Consider the following 21322-nt stretch of genomic DNA (forward strand, 5'->3'; position numbering starts at 1 on the left):
CAATGATACCAAAACGATCGATGCAGCACGAGAAATAAAGTGAGAAAACTGAAACGAGTATAAACATTTTACAGATTTTGCGCACTCACTGGTAACTTGGCCGACTTTAGTCTTTATACTTTGTTATTGGTATTGCTTATATATATTGCAGTTGTTATTGCTTATATTTGTCTTTCTATTATAGCATTTTATTGCGAATAATTTGATACTACAATGAACAATGTTGCACAAAAACTTCTGTTAGGAAACTGTATGTTTGTCTGGTGTATTGGGTGTAGCGGGTGTGGCAATGAGTGTGCTCTAGCAGGTAAGGCTTCAGCAAATTTAGGGGTCGTTGCAGGTTATGCGCCCCCATGTTGTCTAATTTATATGCATATGTCTGTGTAGGAAATTTTATTGCGATCACAGTGATACAAAAAAGAACGATGTCGAACAAGTTTGATCTTGATAAACCTGAACAGTGTAGCAACATGTTCGCGCTGTTTGGTGTGCACGGCTAACAAACGACTTAGTTTTTTATTTGGTGCCGGCATCACATTAGCTTTGGTGACGTGTTATAAGTATGTTCTTCTAGAACATTTCATTGAGAGCACATTGATACATAAATGAAACACGTACATCGAAAATTAGTCAAAAACATGAAAAGAGTATAAACTTTTCAGTAGGGTGTAGCCGATGTGCAGTTGGGCATGCGGTAGCGGGTAACCCACGGTCTTGCGGGTGGGACGCACCCATGTCTTGTACTTTACATTCATATGTCTGTGTACGGAATTTTATTGCAATCACAGTGATACCAAAATTAACGATGTAGAACAATTCTGGGGTTGACAAACCTGAAAAGAGCATAAATATTTCATTACTGTTTGGCACTCAGGGCTAACGATCGCCATAGTTTTTTATTTGGTGTGGGTCTCACGTCGGCTTTGGTAAAATTTTATATATATATTCCTCTAGAGCATTCTCTTGTGAACAAATTGATACCAAAATTAAATTGCGAACAAATTGATACTAAAATTAAATTGCGAACAAATTGATACCAAAATTAAATTGCGAACAAATTGATACCAAAATTAACCCTCAAACCACGCATATCATATATATATGATATCAGTGACAAAACCGAAGCCGCGCACATCATTATATATGATTTCGTGTCTAGCGCTATAATTTAAACGCCCCGCCTGGGATAGGGGCAGCTATAGTACAGCCACGACCGATAGTTGCCAGATGCCACCTAGAAAAAAAATCCAGGCCAACATTCTTGGGTGTTAGAGCGTCAGTATTGAGCAAGCCACCAAGGCTGGCGCACGCAGCATGAGCTCACAGCACCGCTGTTCAGCTTGTGACCACAGCATCGCCTACAAATGCCATAATATATATGATACTGCTATTATTTAGCAGTGATAGTATACTGAAGCCCCCTGACTGTGATAAAACTAACCAGGATTCTGATAATAGCAGGATTGTGGTGATATTTAGCGCTGTGCTCCATGGAGGGAAAAGTAAGGCTGTGGAGGGAGGGTTGTGGCGTCGTCTTCTGACTGTGTGTGGCCACCATTTATTGACTGCACTCACCATACCAGCTTAGTGGTTTGCTATGGTGAACACAAATGTAGATACTTATATATAACGTGTGTATAGTGTGAGATAACAGCGAGAGGAGTAGATTGGGAGCCAAAATTTTGGTGAGGGAGGAGGGTGGTCTGCACAACTTGGCATGTTGTTTACTGATGGCCACTATGGTCTTTGGGCACCATACTAGCTTATGTGTACAGGTATGGTGAATAAAACAGGTAGATACTTATATATAATGTGTGTATATAGCATAATAACACTACAAACAATATTGTTGGAGGAGAAATATTAGTGTGTCTGGCCTTGAGGGCTGCCGCCAATCAGTTGACTGTGGGAGTAGCTATGTCTTTGTTCCTTTACTCACCATACAAGCTTAGATGTACAGTTATGGTGAACAAAACAAGTAAATATGTATATATAACGTCTGTGTATAGTGAATAAATGCAAAAACAGTATTGTGGGAGGAGAATGAGGGTGAGTGAGGTGGTGTTGAGGGAGTGGCAATGAGTGGCTCGCTGGTGTTTGGCGGTCACTCCTCGTTGCTTTTTGACTCACAAGACCAACTTAGTAGTTCGTTATGGTGAACAAAACATGCAGATACTTATATATAACCTGTGTATATAGTGTAACAGCAGCAAAACTATTTGTTTATTGTTTTATGAACATAATAATTGAATCACTAATATGCACACCATAATTTTGAGTACAGCGATGGTTCACACATTTTATTATATAAATATACCACAATTCAATGTATGGAATAATATTACTGCAAAAAAACTAAGACAAAATTTATCAGAGACATTGAAATAATTAAGTAATAATATATTTGTGGCAACTGCCGTCTGACAGCTCGGGCAGAGTAGACCTCGTCTGGCGAAGGCTCTGCCAACGCCCCTTTTTTGCCACAATTCCTTACCCTATTGCGGCTAAAATATGCCACCTACTATTTTTCTGTGGGGAGCCCCTACGGCTCCCCGGAGCTATCCATGGCTGATATGGATACCCTAACTATTTTGCATCAGTCGATGTGGGTGGAGTTCTAGGCCTACTGGGGACCACGAGCCAGAACCTGGCCCCCTCAGTGAGGCACGGGGAGCAATGGCCCATAGAAATGCACATGTGATTTGGAGCATTCTATATCTGCCATCGACCGGGACAGGCACCCAGAAAGGTAAGCACCACAAAACAAACCCCTATTCTGGTTAACAACAAAAATCGACAAACGAGTGGACAGAACTCCCCCAGGAAAACGAACTAACAAGCATGACGTCACACGAGCCGCGCCGCATGTCTGCGAAGCTTCCCTCCCCCCCCCCTGGAGGGGGAAGGGGGAGCCCCAGACCCCCGCGCCGGCGATCCCCGCCTCAGTTCCTCGGCTGATGGGATAATGCACGGTCGTGTGGCTCCAGCTCCAGTTTTGTCTTAGTGCTGTGACTTGTTTGCAGTGCTGCTCTTACGGTGGTCGTGTGAGCTGGGAGTAGTATTCTCAGGTACTCAGGCTGCATTTGTTTAGGGTCACCTTCCCTGAGTGCCCTGTAAGTACCGCCCTTGGGGCTTGGGGTTGCCTTCCACAAGTCACCTTGGGTCTACCTCTGTTGGCTTTTCGCTGCTTGGCGTTTGGCCACCCCGAGGGTTTGGGGGTTTTACTCCCTTGTTTACCTTGGGGTAAGTGGTAGTTATAGCACTGGTGGGGCGCAGGGTACTGTGTAGCTAGTTTTCACCTATGACAGCGGCCGGCTCTGTTCCCTCTGGGTACGTTGTCCACTTGTGTGGTTTTTCTTTTATATTTGTTTTTGCCTGGTAGGGGGGGTCTGCCTTGTGTTCCTCTCCCCTTATATTAGGTTCATTTGTGTGGTGGCGCCCCCTGCTTTGCCCTCGCGAGTGGACACGTCCCGTGGGTTCAGCTTTAGCAGTTTGCTTGGTAGTTTGGGGCGCCGGTTAGCAGTGCCCTGCCTGGGATAACCCTTAGCAGACCCAGTCTAGGGGCCCTGGGAAACCCCCCCGGGGGCTCTCGGGTCCGATAGTGGAGACTTTTGCGTCCCCTCTCGCTTTGTGTGAGTTGAGGGTTGCTCTGTCTCCTTGTCTCAGGGTGACTCTCCTTTGTTTTTGCCTCCGTCATGCTGCCTGTTGGGTCGGTGACACATTCGACTCTTGAGTCCTGTGAGCTTTGTTGCTTGTTCGTGACTCCATTCACCCAGTCTGCTGATGAATTCCCGTGGGTGCAGGCAGCTCGTGCGTTGCAGGGTAGGATGTTGCAACGCGCTCTGGTTTGTCGCTTCCCCGGACGCCCTGATGCTGCCCCGCTTGTGTAGGGACCTAGACTTGGGGGTTTTGGTTGCTTCGGCCTTGGTTCTTCCACGCCCCCCTTGTTTTTCTCCCTCCTGCTTCCGGCCCCTATGCATCTGCAGGCTTCGGGGTTGGGGCAGGGGTAGAGGTTCTGAGACTTGGGCAGTTTCAGGGGTTGCCCCGTCTGGGGTAGCTGCGGAGGCATTCAAGTCTGTTCCTCCGGCCGATGCTCCGGGGTCTGACCAGTGGGCACCTTCTCTTTCAGCTCTCTCGGCTGCCCCGGCTTTTTCTTGTGGGGCCGGGGCTTTGGAGGTTGACTCGGCCCCGGGGCCTGGTGCAGAGGCTCCTGGGGTCGGGGAGGAGCGGCCTTGGGGGCCTTGGGCTCCATTGCGCCCTGCCTGGATTTCAGTCCTTCTGAGCGGGGCTTACTGTTGCGAGGAGTGGGTTTTTTTTTCCCCCCTCTGCGTTCGATTTGGGCTTGGGTTATGCTCCTCCCCGGGTTCGGTTCCGTGTCCCTGTGGTTTCTTCAGTTCCGTCTACAGGAGGTTTTCGGCTAACCGCATCCCTTCGCCTGCGGTGCGGTTGGCCTTTGCGGCTTACCTCCTGCGTGTCCCGGAGTTTGCCTCCATACTGGTTCCTTCTGTTCTGTACAGGTTGGGCTCCTTGTAGCCATTCGGGCTCCTTGTAGCCGGTTGGGCTACTTCTCGCCTTGTTGGGCTACTTCTCACTTTATTGGGCTACTTCTCGCCTTGTTGGGCTACTTCTCGCCTGGTTGGGCTCCTTCTCGCTTTATTGGGCTCCTTCTCGCCTTGTTGGGCTCCTTCTCGCCTTGTTGGGCTCTTTCTCGCCTTGTTGGGCTCTGTCGCGCCTGGTTGGGCTACTTCTCTCCTGGTAGGGCTACTTCTCGCCTGGTTTGGCTACTTCTCTCCTTGTTGGGCTACTTTCTTTCGCGTCCTGCACATGCGCCGTGGGAGTTTGAGGGGGGGCGGGCTTCGCCTCTCGCTCTTTTATTAATCCAATCCGTGCCCCGTTGCTTGGGGGTGTTCTGGAGTGCCGCTGTGGGAAAATCATGAGGTTTTTCCTTGCGTTCTCGGGTGGGGAGCCTCCTTCGCTGCTCCCCTCCTCTCCAGCATTTGCGCACTGGCCGCCTCCGGCGGATACGGACTCGACCGCTTGCGTCATGGCCCTTCACAGCCTATGTTCTGCAGGTGAGTTGGAGCAGTTTTGGCGTCTCCTTCGTCCTGACGCTGTTTTTGTTTTTGGGAGTAGGAATGGGTGTACATACGTCCTTGAGAACGTGGGCCGTATCACCCGAGGTGCCTACTGCAGGGCTATTAGCCCATACTGGGCAGCTCTTGTTCTCTCCACCTGGTTTTGTGTTCGTCTCCTTGTGCTTGCAGGTTGGGTTCTGGCTCTTTGTTTCCGCCTCTCCCCTGTTGTTTGCCTGTCGAGCGGATTCTGTGCTTCTTGGGCACTCTGATCTCTGCTCTTGGGGCTGTGTATGGGGTCAGCCCATGTTGAGCTGCCTACTGTGTTCCTTTGATTGCCTGTTACACTGCACACGTTTCTTCTAACGTCCCAGTGGCTCAGTTGGGTGCTCGGTTTCCGCCTGTGCCCCTTGTGTGCCACTCGTGTACAATTTATCTATCTTCTCTGTCGCTTCCTCTGGGTGTGTGGTGACGTTTTGCTGCAGTTTTGGTACTGCAGCTGCGTGTCTGGGTTGGTTGTGGCGTTATGTTCGGCCCTTCCGTGCTCCCTCTGGGGCTTTTCTTCCTTGCCGGGCCTGGTTTTTCCATGTTCCTTGGATTCTCTGTCTTGTCCTCCCCTCATTGTGCTGGTTGGGGATGAGCTTGGGGTCTTCGTCTCGCCCCTCGCCTATCCTCCGGTTTCGGTTCAAGTTCCAGAGCCTAGTGGGCTCCCTTCCTTCGTGTTTTTCACGGCTGTCCCGGGGTTTTTCTTGATGCTGGGGCTTTGAGGGGACAGCTCGGCCCCAGGGCCTGCAGGGTGGGTTCCCGGGGCAGGGGTGGGGCTCACGTGAGGGGCCGCAGGCCCCGTTGGTTTCCGCCGGGGTGTTTCTACCCCTCTGGGAGGGACTTGCAGTTTTGTGGTGTGGGGTTTTCTGTTCCCCCTCTCCGCACGTGCTTGGTGGGCGTCGGCCCCTCCCTGGGCTCGGTTCCTTGTCCATTGTGCCCGTTTTCTGGTGCATCTGTCGTCATTCGGTTGGGCTTCCCTCTGGGTTTTTCTAGGGCTTGTGGGTCCTCTTCCCGGCAGCTTCTGGGTGTTGGCCTTTTTGTTCTTTTGTGAATATCTCTTCTCTTCACACTGTCTCGGCACTACTAGTTTTCCTGGGAGCGATTTTGCTCCTCTTGATGAGTCTGTTTGCTCCTGCCCTTCTGCGGGATGTTGGTGCGGGGTGGCTCCTTATGCGAGTTCCTTCCCTGTCAGCTGCACTTGTGGAGGTGGACTTGCACACTTGGGGCATTTTCGTTTTGGTCCTGCGTTTTCTTTTCCCTGCTGGGGCTGTCATAGGATTGGCTTGCGGAGGTTGTAGAGGCGCTTGGGGCCGTTCTTGGGTCTGGCACCTTGGTTTCTGCTGCTAGCCTTCGGTATCGATATTCCTTCTGCGCCGTTTCGCAGGTTGTATCGTGCGTTGTTACACCTCCGGCCTGCTTATGCACTACCTGTGTCGTCCGGGTCTTTGGACAGGGTGCTCTCCTGCTTTTCTTCTCCTTGGTTGTGGTTCCTTGGGGTCAGGTTTGCTTTGCCTCAGTTTTCATTTTGTGTTGGCATCCGCCTCTGGGGGTCGTGTGGCAGAGCTTCTTGCTCTTTTCAAGCGCAGTGTTTTTGGCTCCTATGGTCGTGATCATAGGTTTCTTCGTCTGCAGCCATTCTCCCTTTTTTCTGGCGAATGATATACCTTGGGTTGTTGTCTCGACTTCGTGTTGAGGAGTGATTCACTGACCGCCTCCCGGGTATGTCCCCTTGTTTTCTTAGGTAGTCTTTGGTGAGGTAGCTCCGGGGAGCCGTAGGGGCTCCCCCCAGAAAACCAGCGTTGAATGTAATGAAATGCCATTTTCTGGGTGAGTCCCGGAGGCTCCCCGGCACCCTCCCGCCCTCCGGTCAGTGGGGTTTTTCGCGGTTTTGATATCCAGCCTCAGAACTGGGGCGGGGATCGCCGGCGCGGGGGTCTGGGGCTCCCCCTTCCCCCTCCCGGGGGGGGGGGGTGAGTTGCGCAGACATCCAGCGCGGCTCGTGTGACGTCATGCTTGTTAGTTCGTTTTCCTGGGGGAGTTCTGTCCACTCGTTTGTCGATTTTTGTTGTTAACCAGAATAGGGGTTTGTTTTGTGGCGCTTACCTTTCTGGGTGCCTGTCCCGGTCGATGGCAGATATAGAATGCTCCAAATCACATGTGCATTTCTATGGGCCATTGCTCCCCGTGCCTCTCTGAGGGGGCCAGGTTCTGGCTCGTGGTCCCTGGTAGGCCTAGAACTCCACCCACATCGACTGTTGCAAAATAGTTAGGGTATCCATATCAGCCATGGATAGCTCCGGGGAGCCTCCGGGACTCACCCAGAAAATGGCGTTTCATTACATTCAACGCTGGTTTTTTGTTATTTTTTCCATGATCAGGGAACAAAAATGAACACTTCTATAAGACGAAAGAATTTTTTTTTTTTTTTGTTGCGCCTGTGGGTGCGAATTCCATTTGGGACCCTAGCAGTTTGAGGGTTAAATACATACAAGGAAAATTTAGGTCAGCAGATCAAAAAAGAGTATAAACATTTCACTGTTGCCGCCCTGTCGCCCGAAATGCTCGGCTCACAAAGGGGAAAGTTTTTAGTTAGTTTAGTTCATTTATTATGCACCCCATACCCATCTTGTGGGCGGTAGTGGAAAGGGTTACAGAGGCACATAATGGGCTTAGGGACTGAACCCCACAATTCATTTAGCTAAGCAAGTTACAATCTTGATGAGCTAGTTACAAAATTCAGTATAAGTCGTCACATCAACAATGGGTTCGAGATCGACCTCAAGTACAGGTTCTAAATTAAGCAACTGACATATGTGGAGAGCTCACACAAATGTGCACGTGTTGTGCATGAGAGATATTTTAGTGTCAAAATTTATATGTTTCTCCTGCACACCGGCCCCCATCCAGTGGGCAGCGGTGGATAGGTTACAATCACTTAGTAACCTACTACCTACAGTTAGCAAACTGGGGATATTTGGCTAAAATTTCTGGTAGCAGATCATTTTGAATGAAATATTGACACATCGCTGGAACATTGGTTATAGAATTGTCTCTAAATTCACGTATCTTTTCGCACTCCATCACATAGTGACGGAGGGTGTGCGAATAATTTTGTTGACACAGTTTACATTTGGTCAGGTCTACATCAGCAGATAATGAGAATTCCCAGAGATACTTGTAACCGAGTCTAAGACGAGCAGCAGTAACATCTAGAAGTCTGCTGATTTTATTGGATGATCCATAGATGTGTGGCTCCTCTTGCATGATAGTATGATGATAGATGGAATTACTGGTGTCAATTTCACTTTGCCTCAGATCTACAAGATCTTGTTGAAGTTCTCGGTGTACTGCTGCTCTCAAATTGCTCATTGACAATCCAAGGTTAAAATCAACGGCTCCTTTAAAGGCAGATTCTTTGGCTAACTTATCAGCTCTGTCATGCATTCGGAGGCCAACATGAGATGGAGACCACATGAAATGGACTCTGTTACCATCCTTAATAATTTTGTTGTATTTGTGTCTAGCTTCGGACACGAGCATGTTACAGTTATGTCTTAAAGAGTTGAGAGCATTTAAGGATGATAAGGAGTCACTTACAATTAATGTATCAAGTTTGGAGACTTGTACACATTTCAGTGCAAGGATCAAGGCAAATAGTTCAGTCTGAAGGGTAGAGGCCCAGTTGTTTATACGGACTCCCCACTCAAAGTATAGGCCATCGCCCATTGTCAGGACAACTGCACTTCCAGCTGCACCCGTGGTGCGGTGTAGGGAACCATCAGTGTATATAATTTGAGAGAGAGAATGCTCTGTGGACAGAGCATCAATATGGATTAAGGCATTGAGCTTTGCCTCAAGACGAAGCTTGGGCTGATCTCTAATTTGCTTTTTGGGTGGAAAGGGAAGGATTAAAACTAGAAAGGGTGTAACCTCCCACGGTGCAGGAAAGTGCCGTTGTTGTTTCTCTTGGTACAAATCATGAACCCCATACATTCTGAGTTGAGTTCCAGTTTTTGTTATCCATTTGGAACAATGCTGATCTTCAATAAAGAAATTCTGGAGGGCTTCTGTGCAAGGATTAGGATGAGTTAGCCTAAGCATTTTTATACCAATTTGACAGTTAATTTCAGTAACACGATCAACAACGCTCAGAATATTAAGTTCCTTTCTCATATTAAGTATCTTTGTGGTACGAGGGCACCCAAGGATTATCCTCAAGGCTTCGTTCTGCAATTTTTCAAGCCCTCCAAGCTTTCTTTCAGGCATCAAAACAAGCAGAGATGCGGCATAATCCACTAAAGATCTGATGTATGCAAAGTACATCATTTTGACACTTCTGACATTGGCACCATAGCCTGAGTGATAACCTGCAACAGCCTTGAGAGCTCGGAGCCTCTCTTTATACTGACGACAGAGTCTGAATACAACAGGACCATACAGTGGCACCTCAAGACCAAGGTATTTGAATCTGTTTACATAGTCAAGCTGGGAGCCATCAGACAGTTGCATCTTGCGAACAGCTCCTCCCTGCCTGGGTGGGCGCCGATTTAGTATCTTTGTTTTCTCTGCTGAGATAATTAACCCTCAAACCGCCAGGGGCCCAAATGGAATTCACACCCACAGGTGCAACAAAAATAAAAAAATAAAAAAAATTCTTTCGTCTTATAGAAGTGTTCATTTTTGTTCCCTGATCACGGAAAAAATAACAAAAAAATCGTAGGTGGTATATTTTAGCCACAATAGGGTAGGGAAGTGTGGCAAAAAAGGGGCGTTGGCAGAGCCTTCGCCAGACGAGGTTTACTCCGCCCGAGCTGTCAGACGGCAGTTGCCACAAATATATTATTACCTAATTATTTCAATGTCTCTGATTTTTTCTTAGTTTTTTTGCAGTAATATTATTCCATACAGCGAATTGTGGTATATTTATATTATAAAATGTGTGAACCATCGCTGTACTCAAGATTATGGTGTGCATATTAGTGATTCAATTATTATGTTCATAAAACAATAAACAAATAGTTTTGCTGTTGTTACACTATATACACAGGATATATATAAGTATTTGCATGTTTTGTACACCATAACGAACTACTAAGTTGGTCTTGTGAGTCAAAAAGCAACGAGGAGTGATCGCCAAACACCAGCGAGCCACTCCCTCCCTCAACACCACCTCACTCACCCTCATTCACCTCCCACAATACTCTTTCTGTATATATTCACTATACACAGACGTTATATATACGTATTTACATGTTTTGTTCACCATAACTGTACATCTAAGCTTGTATGGTGAGTAAAGGCTATAAGACGTAGCTACTCACACAGTCAGCTGATCGGCGGCCGCCCTCAAGGCCAGACGCACTAATATTTGTCCTCCAACAATATTGTTTTTGGTTTTATTACGCTATATACACGCATTATATATAAGTATCTACCTGTTTTATTCACCATACCTGAACAAATAAGCTGGTATGGTGCCCAAAGTGGCCAAAGTGGCCATCATGGCCACTATGATCCAAAGTGGATCATAGTGGCCATCAGTAAACAACATGCCAAGTCGTGCAGACGACGCTCCTCCCTCACCAAAATGGCGGTTCCCAACCTACTCCTCTCGCTGTTATCTCACACTATACACACATTATATATAAGTATCTACATTTGTGTTCACCATATCGAACCACTAAGCTGGTATGGTGCGTGCAGTCAATAAATGGTGGCCACACACAGTCAGAAAACGACGCCACAACCCTCCCTCCCACAGCCTTACTCCTCCCTCCATGGAGCACAGCGCTAAATATCACCACAATCCTGCTATTATCAGAATCCTGGTCAATTTTATCACAGTCAGTAATACTTCAGTAATACTATCACTGCTAAATAATGGCAGTATCATTTATATTATGGTATTTGTAGGCGATGCTGTGGTCACAAGCTGAACTGCGGTGCTGTGAGCTCGTGCTGCGTGCGCCAGCCTTGGTGGCTTGCTCAATACTGACGCTGTAACACCCAAGAATGTTGGCCTGGATTTTTTTTCTAGGTGGCATCTGGCAACTATCGGTCGTGGCTGTACTATAGCTGCCCCTATCCCAGGCAGGGCGTTTAAATTATAGCGCTAGACACGAAATCATATATAAATGATGTGCGCAGTTTCGGTTTTGTCACTGATATCATTTATATATGATATGCGCGGTTTGAGGGTTAAACCTAGGTCCTGACATGAGTCTAATACAGGGTTAAGAGTATTCTGCGTGTTAGCATACCCAGTGGTGTGCATCATTATATCATCAGCATAGCTAATGATGTGGACGTTGGGTTTGCTCGGTATAGAGTTTAACAGCGTGTTTATTAAGATATTAAATAAGGTAGGACTGAGGACACCACCCTGCGGGGTATCTAGTTCAAAGTCTCTTGTTACACTCCTATGCCCCTGGAAAAATACAGATGACTTCCTGTTGGATAAGTAACCCCTGATCCAACAAAGAAGCCGACCACCAATATTCATTCTTGCAAGCTCACTCAAGATAACATGTCTATTTGCAATATCAAAGGCAGACTTAAGATCTAGGAAGGTGGTATATGACTTTTCAGTGTGCAGGGTAAGAAAGGTGGTGATGCAATGATGCACCTTTCTTACCCTACACACTAGGGGAAAGTTAAAGAGCCTTTTGCCGGGAGCTAGATAGTGTTAATTGATTAATTTATTCAAAATGTTATCCTTATACCTAGAACAGTCATTTGACTTTTATTTTGTATTATTTAATATAGTATTAAAGATTTAGACTAAATACCAATATAAGATGTATTTTCAGATTCATTGGACATACCAGAGGACTTCCTTGATCCATTGACATGTGATGTGATGACAGTGCCACTTCTTTTGCCATCAGGTCAATCAATAGATGCACATACCCTGGAGAGGTTAGTAATTGAGGATTTTCATAAAAATGTTAGTAAACATTAATGGAATATTCAGTTGTATTTGTTAAATGTTTATTCAATAAATATTATAATGAATGGCATTCCTATATTGCTGACTGAATTCAAAACAAGTTACCCGGTTCTCTAGGCAATTGGCCTAGATCATAAGGACGCCTTGGGTCATCAGGTGACTGCCCCTGGTTCATTAGGCGGCTGTCACCCCATGTCACCAAACCTGTCAGTTTGGATGCTATCCAGGGTTTAGGCTTGGTTGATCGATGTAGTACAGAGCACCACTTGGTTTCCGAACCCCTTGGAGACGAGACCCGTCAGTTAACATGTAAGTTCATAAACGAGAAATAATGGGAAAAAATAAACTAAAAATTAATTGATTGATTGATGAAGATTAAGCCACCCAAAAGGTGGCACGGGTATGAATAGCCCGTAGGTGGTGGTCCTTTGGAGTCATTACCAGTATCAATAGCTGATTCTGGAGATATGTGGAGGTGCGACTGCACCCTGCGTGACAGAAGATGTCTCCCCCGTGAACTAGAAATGTAAAAAAATTATGAAAAAATTACGGACAAACTCTAGGGGAAAAAATTGACAGGTTCATAGCATAAATGCGACCGTATTTTGTTTGTACTCACCAATAAGTGAAGTCCTGATCCGCTTTATAAAAGTCCTTAATTGTTCCTAGCTGATTATTAAGACATCTGGCAAACATCCTCTGGATGTTTCCTGCCAGCCTGCAGGAACAACCTGCCAGCCTGCCTGCCAGCCTGCATGCCAGCTGGCATGCCAGCCAGTCTACCAGTCAGCCTGCCAGCCAGTCTGCCAGTCAGCCTGCCAGCCAGCCTGCCAGCCAGCCTGCCTGCCTGCCTCCCTCCCTGCCTGCCTCCCTCCCTCCCTCCCTCCCTCCCTGCCTGCTTCCCTCCCTGCCATCCTGCTAACGGGTCGAGTGTGTTAGGCTTAAAATTCGGGAGTGAGCCGGTCTCTCCCCCACCACTGACAAACCCCCTACATCCCATACTTTCTCTTAAAGGTCATGTGGTTCAACCACGTGACTATCACTGCCTCCCTGCTTGCCAGCCAGCCTGCCTCCCTCTCTGCCTGCCATCCAGCCTGCCTCCCTCTCTGCCTGCCATCCAGCCTGCCTGCCATCCAGCCTGCCTGCCATCCAGCCTGCCTCCCTCTGCCTGCCATCCAGCCTGCCTCCCTCTCTGCCTGCCATCCAGCCTGCCTGCCTCCCCCTGCCTGCCATCCAGCCTGCCTCCCTCTCTGCCTGCCATCCAGCCTGCCTCCCTCTGCCTGCCATCCAGCCTGCCTCCCTCTCTGCCTGCCATCCAGCCTGCCTCCCTCTGCCTGCCATCCAGCCTGCCTGCCATCCAGCTTGCCTCCCATCCAGCCTGCCTCCCTCTGCCTGCCATCCAGCCTGCCTCCCTCTCTGCCTGCTATCCAGCCTGCCTGCCTCTGCCTGTCAGCCTGCCTGCCTGCCAGCCTGCCTGCCTGCCAGCCTGCCTGCCAGCCAGCCTGCTTGCCTGCCTGCCAGCCAGCCTGCTTGCCTGCCTGCCTGCCAGCCAGCCTGCCTGCCTGCCTGCCTGCCAGCCAGCCAGCCTGCCAGCCAGCCAGCCAGCCAGCCAGCCAGCCAGCCAGCCAGCCAGCCTGCCTGCCTGCCTGCCTTTCCCTCACTCCATAATTCTCACTACTTCCCTCCCTACCTACCTCCTAGCATCTCTCCCTACCTTCCCCTCCCTCCTAGCATCTCTCCCTCCCTTTCTGACTAATTCTCCCCCTCTCTCACTGATTCTCCCCCTCTCTCATACTGCCTCCCACATAAGCTCTCCCATCCATCCACCCACCAGTCAGCCATCACTGACGCAATGCGTGCATTTGAAGCCGACATGGTGCACAGATGTTTCTTGATTGTGCAGATATGTAAAACAAAAGCACAGAATGAACATTCCAGCCTTATGACAATTCAAAATAATAGGAATAATAGGCCGTGAATCTGTGAAGTCACAGTGGGCAAACTGGACCATCTCCCACCCATCACCACAGGCTGGCTTGACGCTTGGCGGACCCCTTCCTACCCGATCTTTGTTCAGGTAGCATGACTCCCCAACCCCAATTGAGAAACTGGAAGTTTCGGATAACTAAAGTTTGGAAACCAAGTGGTGCTCTGTATTCCATTTATTGTGGGGAGCATTCAGTTTCCTCGTTGGCCTTTTGAGTCATTGTGAAGTGGCCTGCGTTGCTTGTGCGGTTTTCTCACAGGACTTTGTGATTCTTGTTGGCAATTCTTTTTCGCACTGAGTGCACCATTTTACCTTCTGGGGTGGTTTCAGTTGTTACTCTGTTTGTCCTGTGGTTTTTCTAGGAGGAGCCCCTACGGCTCCCCGGAGCTATCCAGGCTGAATGGATATGTATAACTTTCTGGCATCAGTCAAGGTGCATAGAGTTCTTACCTATCGGGGACCATGAGCCAGAACCTGGCCTCTTCAGAGAGGCACGAGGAGCAATGGCCTGTAGAAACCCCCCCCCCCTGTGGTTGGGAGCATTCTATGTCTGCCATCGACCAGGACAGGCACCCAGAAAGGTAGGCGCCCCAAAACAAAGCCCTATTCTGGTGAAAAGATTGCTACCGAAAGCTGAATGAGTGGACAGAACTCCCCAAACAAAAATAGCAAACTAGCATGACGTCATCACGTCGCTGTGCCGCCGTCTGCGTAACCCCCCCTCCACGGGAGGGGGGAAGGGGGGAGCCCCAGATCCTCCACTCCGGCTATCCAACTGGCAATTCTTGGCTGATGGGTTTACTGGCAAGTCAGGTGCCTCAGGCTCCACTTTTGTTTCAGTTCTGTGTCTTGTGATGTGGACTGTCTCTATAGGTGATGTGTGAGCCAGGAGTGGTATTCCATGGTACTCGGGCTGCATGCGCCTAGGGTTTCCTTCCCTTGGTGCCCTGTAAGTACTACCCTTGGGGGTTTGGGGCCTTCTTCCACAAGTCACCTTGGGATCTACCTCCGCTGTGTCTTTTACTGCTCGGTACTGGGCCGCCCTTGGGATCAGCTGGGTTTTTTTGCCCTAGTTTGTCTCTGGGTAGGAGGTTGTTTTCGTCACTGGTAGGGGCGCGGGGTACTGCACAGCTAACCTTCTACAATTATAGTGGCCAGCTCTGTTCCGCCTGGGTACATTGTCCTCTTGCGGGGTTTTTCTTTTGTTTTTGTTTTCTGCCTGGTGGGAGGGTCTTCCTGTTCTTCTCTATGTTTGGTGGAGTCTCCTGTTTGGCCCCCATGAGTGTACACATCCCGGGGGTTCAGCTTTTAGCAGTTTGTTCGGTAAACTTGCGCACCGGTTTGCAGTACCCTGCCTGGGCTTCCCTTAGTGTGTACACAAGGCTAAGGGCCCTGAAAATCACCACGGGGGCTCTGTGGTTCGATGGAGGTAACCTTGAGTCCTCCTCTCGCTTTCTGCGAATTTGATGGTTGCTCTGTCCCCTTGTCTCAGGGTGAAACTCACCGGTTTTGCCTCCGCCATGCTGCCTGTTGGGTCGGTGGTTCCTTGACCCGGAGTCATGTGACGTTGGTTGTCTGTTCATGCTCCAGTTTTCCCCACGCCATTCATTCAGTTGTGTGGGTACAGGCAGCAGCCACGTTGCAGACTGGGTTAGATTGCTGCAATGCGCTTGGTTGATTGCAGCCCCGGATGTCCCGAGACTGTCCCGGTTTGGTGATGGAAACCATGACTTGGGGGTGGGAGTCGCTTGTTCGGCACAGGTTCTGTCCACCCCTCCTGGTCCTTCCTTTTTGATTGTGCATTTGGGTCCTCCCCCTTGCTTTCGGCTCCGACGTTTCTGAGTTTTGGGGTCGGCGCGGGGTTTTGTTGGTGTTTGAGACTTGGGTGGTCTCGAGGTTTTTCTTCTTCCGGGGTGGCAGCAAAGGACTTCGAGCCTGTTCCTCCAGCTGTGCGAAAGGGTCTGACCAGTGGACTCCCTTCCTTAGAGTTTTACGGCTGCCTCGGCTTTTTCTTGTGAGGTCAGGGCTTGTGTGGGATGGCTCGGCCCCGGGTCCGGCCGTGAAGGTTCCCGGGGTTGGGGAGGGGTTGCCTGGGGGGGCCTTAGCCCCATTGGGCCCCACTTGCGGTTTTTGGTCCCGTAGGAGCAGGGCTGGCAGTTCCTCTGAGGGGGGTTTATTCCTTCTTCCTCTGCATTCCTGTTAGTTTTCGGGTCTACCCCTCCCCGGGTTCGGTTCCGTGTCCTTCGGGTCCGTCGGTTCCGTCGTTCCTGGAGGTTCTTTCACCACTTTCCTTTCTTATGTGCCTCCGTAAGATTTTCAAGGGTTCGCGACACTCTTCGATTCTTCCAATATTTTTTGAATGTCTACTGACTTACGGTGTTGTTCCCTCTAGTCCCTTCTCAGACTTGTTGGGCCTCTTCCGTTCTCCTTGTTTTCTTTCGATTCTTTTTCGCCCTCTTTTGTATTCCCTTCGTCTCTCCTTCCTGTCGCGGCGTTCCTCTTATTCGTTACATCATCTTGTTGGTGTCTATACGATATGTGTACATATGACTGGTGTACGAACCATGTTACCGGAGGCGGGTGGTGCGGTTTATACCTTGGGCGTAGGATCCGGAATGATTGTTATGTTTTTGGATGGTAATTACCTAAGTGTAATTACCTAAGTGTAGTTACAGGATGAGAGCTACGCTCGTGGTGTCCCGTCTTCCTGGCACTCTTTGTCATATAACGCTTTGAAACTACTGGCGGTCTTGGCCTCCACCACCTTCTCACTTAACTTGTTCCAACCGTCTACCACTCTATTTGCGAAGGTGAATTTTCTTATATTTCTTCGGCATCTGTGTTTAGCTAGTTTAAATCTATGACCTCTTGTTCTTGAAGTTCCAGGTCTCTGGAAATCTTCCCTGTCGATTTTATCAATTCCTGTTACTATTTTGTACGTAGTGATCATATCACCTCTTTTTCTTCTGTCTTCTAGTTTTGGCATATTTAATGCTTCTAACCTCTCCTCGTAGCTCTTGCCCTTCAGTTCCGGGAGCCACTTAGTAGCATGTCTTTGCACCTTTTCCAGTTTGTTGATGTGCTTCTTAAGATATGGGCACCATACAACAGCTGCATATTCTAGCTTTGGCCTAACAAAAGTTGTGAACAGTTTCTTTAGTATATCGCCATCCATGTATTTAAAAGCAATTCTGAAGTTAGAAAGTGTAGCACAGGCTCCTCACAAAATGTTCTTTATGTGGTCCTCAGGTGATAGTTTCCTTATCTAGAACCACTCCTAGATCTCTTTCTTTATCAGAATTCTGTAAAGATTTCCCACATAATTTATAGGCTGTGTGAGGTCTATGTTCTCTTATTCCACATTCCATAACATGACATTTATTCACATGAAATTCCATTTGCCAAGTGGTGCTCCATATACTTATTTTGTCTAAGTCTTTTTGAAGGGCATTACAATCATCTAAGTTTCTTATCCTTCCTATTATCTTAGCATCATCAGCAAACATGTTCATATAATTCTGTATTCCATCTGGTAGATCATTTATGTAGACAATGAACATCACCGGTGCAAGAACTGAACCCTGTGGTACTCCACTTGTGACATTCCTCCAGTCCAATACATTGCCTCTGATTACTGCCCTCATTTTCTATCAGTCAGAAAATTTTTTATCCATGTTAGAAACTTACCTGTCACCCCTCCTATATGTTCCAATTTCCAGTTTCCTCTTATGCGGAACTCTATCGAAAGCCTTTTTTAGGTCCAGATAGGTGCAGTCAACCCATCATTCTCTTTCCTGTAAAATCTCTGGTTCGATCATAGAAACTTGAGTAAATTCGATGCACAGGATCTTTCAGGTCGAAAACCATACTGTCTGTTTGATATTATATAATTTCTCTCCAGGTGTTCTACCCATTTAGTTTTTAGTTTTTCCAATATTTTGACTATTACACTTGTCAATGATACAGGTCTATAATTGGGGGGGTCTTCCCTGCTGCCACTTTTGTAGATTGGAACTATGTTTACCTTTTTCCACACATTTGCTACGACTCCTGTACACAGGGATATCTGAAAAATCAGCTGGTGCGCATTCTCTCAGAACCCATGGTGAAACTCCAGCTGGACTAACTGCTTTGTTCTTACTAAGTTCCTTGAGCATTTTTTCCACTTTGTCTCTAGAAGCCTCTATGTGCTGTAAGCTGTTCTCTGGAATTCTTATTGTGTCTGGTTTCCTGAAGATTTCATTTAGCACAAACACACTTTGGAATTTTTTGTTTAATGTTTCACACATTTCCCTTTCATTTTCCGTGAATCTGTTTCCCATTTTCAACCTCTGAATATTTTCCTTTACCTGCAATTTGTTGTTTATGAATTTATAGAATAGGCCTGGTTCTGTTTTACATTTGTCCGCAATTCCTTTTTCAAAATTTCTTTCTGCCTCTCTCCTCACTGTCGTGTAGTTGTCTCTCACATCTTTGTATCGCTGATATATTTGGGGGTTTGGTCTCTTCCTATATTGATTCCATTTTTGTGACTTTCGGTCTCTGGCTCTCTCACAACTTCTGTTGAACCAATCCTGTTTCCTGGTTCTGCATCTCTGCTTTGGTATAAATTTTTTTGTGCCTTTATCATAGATATCACAAAACTTGACAAATATCTCATTTACTTCCTTGCCTAGCAACAAGTCTGTCCAATTATACTCACTAAAAAAAATTCTAAGGTCGCCATAATGTCCTCTCCTGAAGTCAGGTTTTTTGACTGCTTCAAGCTGCTCATTTTCTTCCAGATTATAACGCATTGCATACTTTATTCCCAAAAAGACATGGTCACTTTTACCCAAGGGAGGAAGGCACTGAATGTCAAATATCTCTGCCTCCTTCCTGGTAAATATCAAATCTAGCTCTGAGGGAATGTCCCCTTCCCTCATCCTTGTAGTTTGTTTAACATGTTGATACAAGAATGTTTCCAGGATGAGGTCTACAAATCTACAGGTCCATAACCTCTGTTCTAGCTTCATATTCTTCCTAGTCTTTGGATTTCAAATTGAAGTCGCCGACTGTCAACAGTCGTTGTCTACCTTTATCCGCTCTTGCTATAATCTCTCATTATTGTTATAAGACCTTCTCGTTTACTATCTAGCTCCTCCTTTGTCCATGTGTTGCTTGGTGGTGGATTATATGCATTTATGATCATTAGTTCATCATCCTCATGGCAGATCTCTACTGCTATTACGTCAACTTCTTGTGGATTGGCAATCATTATTTCATTTACCTTTAGGTGTTCTTTCACCAGCACAGCAACGCCACCGCCTTAAGCAATTTTTCTGTCCCGTCTCCAAACTGAGTAGCCCCTTGGGAATATGACCTCATTTAAAATAACATCTTTAAGTTTTGTCTCCGTGAGTGCAACAATGTCTGGTGTCTGCAACTGTATTACATCACTTAACTCCATGTGTTATGCCACAGTTGTGTCTCCACTCTGCTTGTGAGATTGTGCGGTCTGGCGATGCTGTCGGCCGGGCGCTGGTTCTCGATTTTGATGGGGGTGTGGGTGTTGTGTGTTTTGCTTGGCCACTTGCATGAGTCTTGCCGTGGCCTACCTTGGTCAGTGTACTGTGGGACGCAGCCTCGGTCTTTGGTGCCTTTTGTTTAGTCTTTTGGCACCTGATTCTTTTCTCAGTTTTCTTTGTGTTCTCTTCTCCCTGCCAGTTTTTTGTCCTCGCCTCATTGTCCTCCCCTGGTTCTACTAGTAGGGGTTGGGCTCTGGCTCCTTGGTCCCACTTCTCTGCTGTCCTTCACCTGGTGTACCAATTCCTGAGCTGTTTGGGCTCTTTCTTCTCTCCCTTTGGCGCCGTGTCTGGTATCTACTTCTGCCACACAGCTGGCTACTGCCTTCCATCTGTTACCTGCTCTGACACTGTCAGGGTTCTTTCTACTATCCCTGTGGCTCCTTGGGTTCTCAGTTTCCACCTGTGTCCCCTTCTTTGTGTACCGCCCATGTTCACCAATTTCTCATTCTCTACCTTTTCATTCCTCTGAGAATTTTGTTAGTTGTGTTCTTGTCTTCCCTTCTTCTTTGTGTTGTGTGTTGCATTCCCGCAGCCTGTCCTCGTAAATTGTGCCTCTTTGCTCTGGGGCTGGCCTTGGGGCTTGCCTCTGCAATTTTCCAAACGGGGTACGGGCTCCATGCTGGGGCCTCATTCTCCGGGTTTGGTCTATTGTGTGTGGTATACGAGATGCTTGTACTGCCTGCGGGTGGGCGTTGCTTCCGTTTGCCCATTCCTGCCCCTACGATTTCGTTTCGTTGGGTTGTGTGGAGCTAGGTTTCTGGTTCTGGCTCCTGTTTTCTGTTCCTTACCAGAACGTTCTTTTTGTTTTTATGTGGTTCAAGTCCTGGGTAGTTGTCCTCATATTTACCTCAGTGACGCGTGCGTCCTTCTTCCTTGCTGGGGCTGCTTGCGCTGCTCCTGTGGGTTGCAGGGTTGCTGTTTTTACTTCGCGTTTCGGTTCGTGGTCTTCATTTCCCTGTTGGCCTCTTCCTGTACCCTGGTTCTTTGCCGCCTTTGGTTGGGGTGCTTCTTTGCTCGGTGTCCGATCCTGTGGGTTTTCCCTCGGCTCCGCCTCTCTTGAAGGGTCGGTCCAACCCTGTACCGGCTGGTTCGTTCTTCCACTCGAGTCATCGCATCTTGGGGTTTTTTGTTTCAGGTTCTCATCCCTTGTGTGGGCGCTGGTGGCTTCGTTGTTGGCCTCCGCCTGCGTTCTTCGTCTTGGCAGCAGTGGGTATCTCCTGGCAGTCCTTCCGGTTTCCCTGTCACTGTGTAGGTGTACTACGGTCTCTGATAGGTTTGTCTCATCCTTCCTTTCGGGGTTGTTCTGGGACTGTCCTTTGGTGCCGAGTGCTGTTGCCTCATCTCAGGTGGTGCTGGCGGGTCTGCTCCCACTTGCGTTCCGTCTTGCTGTTCCTTCTGCTCCGTTCCGCTAGCTGTTTGTTCTGTTTTTTCACCTCTGGCCTACTTCTGCGCTTCCGGTACTGTCCTGGTCGTTGGTCCAGGGGGGAATATATCTTCTCCTCGGTGGTTGTGGCCCCTTCTGTTCTGGTGTTTTTCTGCTACTTTGGTCCTGGTGGTAGGTTGTTCTTTTGCTGCAGTCCCCGTCTTTTCCTGTGACATTTGAGTCTGCTATTTTCCGGTGGGGCCCTTGGGTTGCGGCTTGGTTGGTCGGGCCAGGAGTGTTTCGTGTGTTGTTTGGTTGCGGCTCTTCGCTGTTTTCTGC

The 21322-nt window shown here is 48.0% G+C and overlaps 1 protein-coding gene across 3 annotated transcripts in view; it reads left to right on the top strand.

The window, feature by feature from the left end:
• The window catches only part of LOC123770843 (uncharacterized), a 223535-nt gene that overhangs the window by 127284 nt on the left and 74929 nt on the right, over positions 1-21322 (top strand). For all 3 annotated transcript variants that reach the window (XM_069305726.1, XM_069305727.1, XM_045763018.2), the window contains one exon: positions 11927-12035. In XM_069305726.1, the coding sequence (XP_069161827.1) occupies positions 11927-12035 (109 nt within the window). The remainder of the gene's footprint in view (positions 1-11926; positions 12036-21322) is intronic.

The sequence above is a fragment of the Procambarus clarkii genome, chromosome 56, assembly GCF_040958095.1.
Source record: "Procambarus clarkii isolate CNS0578487 chromosome 56, FALCON_Pclarkii_2.0, whole genome shotgun sequence".
Lineage (NCBI taxonomy): Eukaryota > Metazoa > Arthropoda > Malacostraca > Decapoda > Cambaridae > Procambarus > Procambarus clarkii.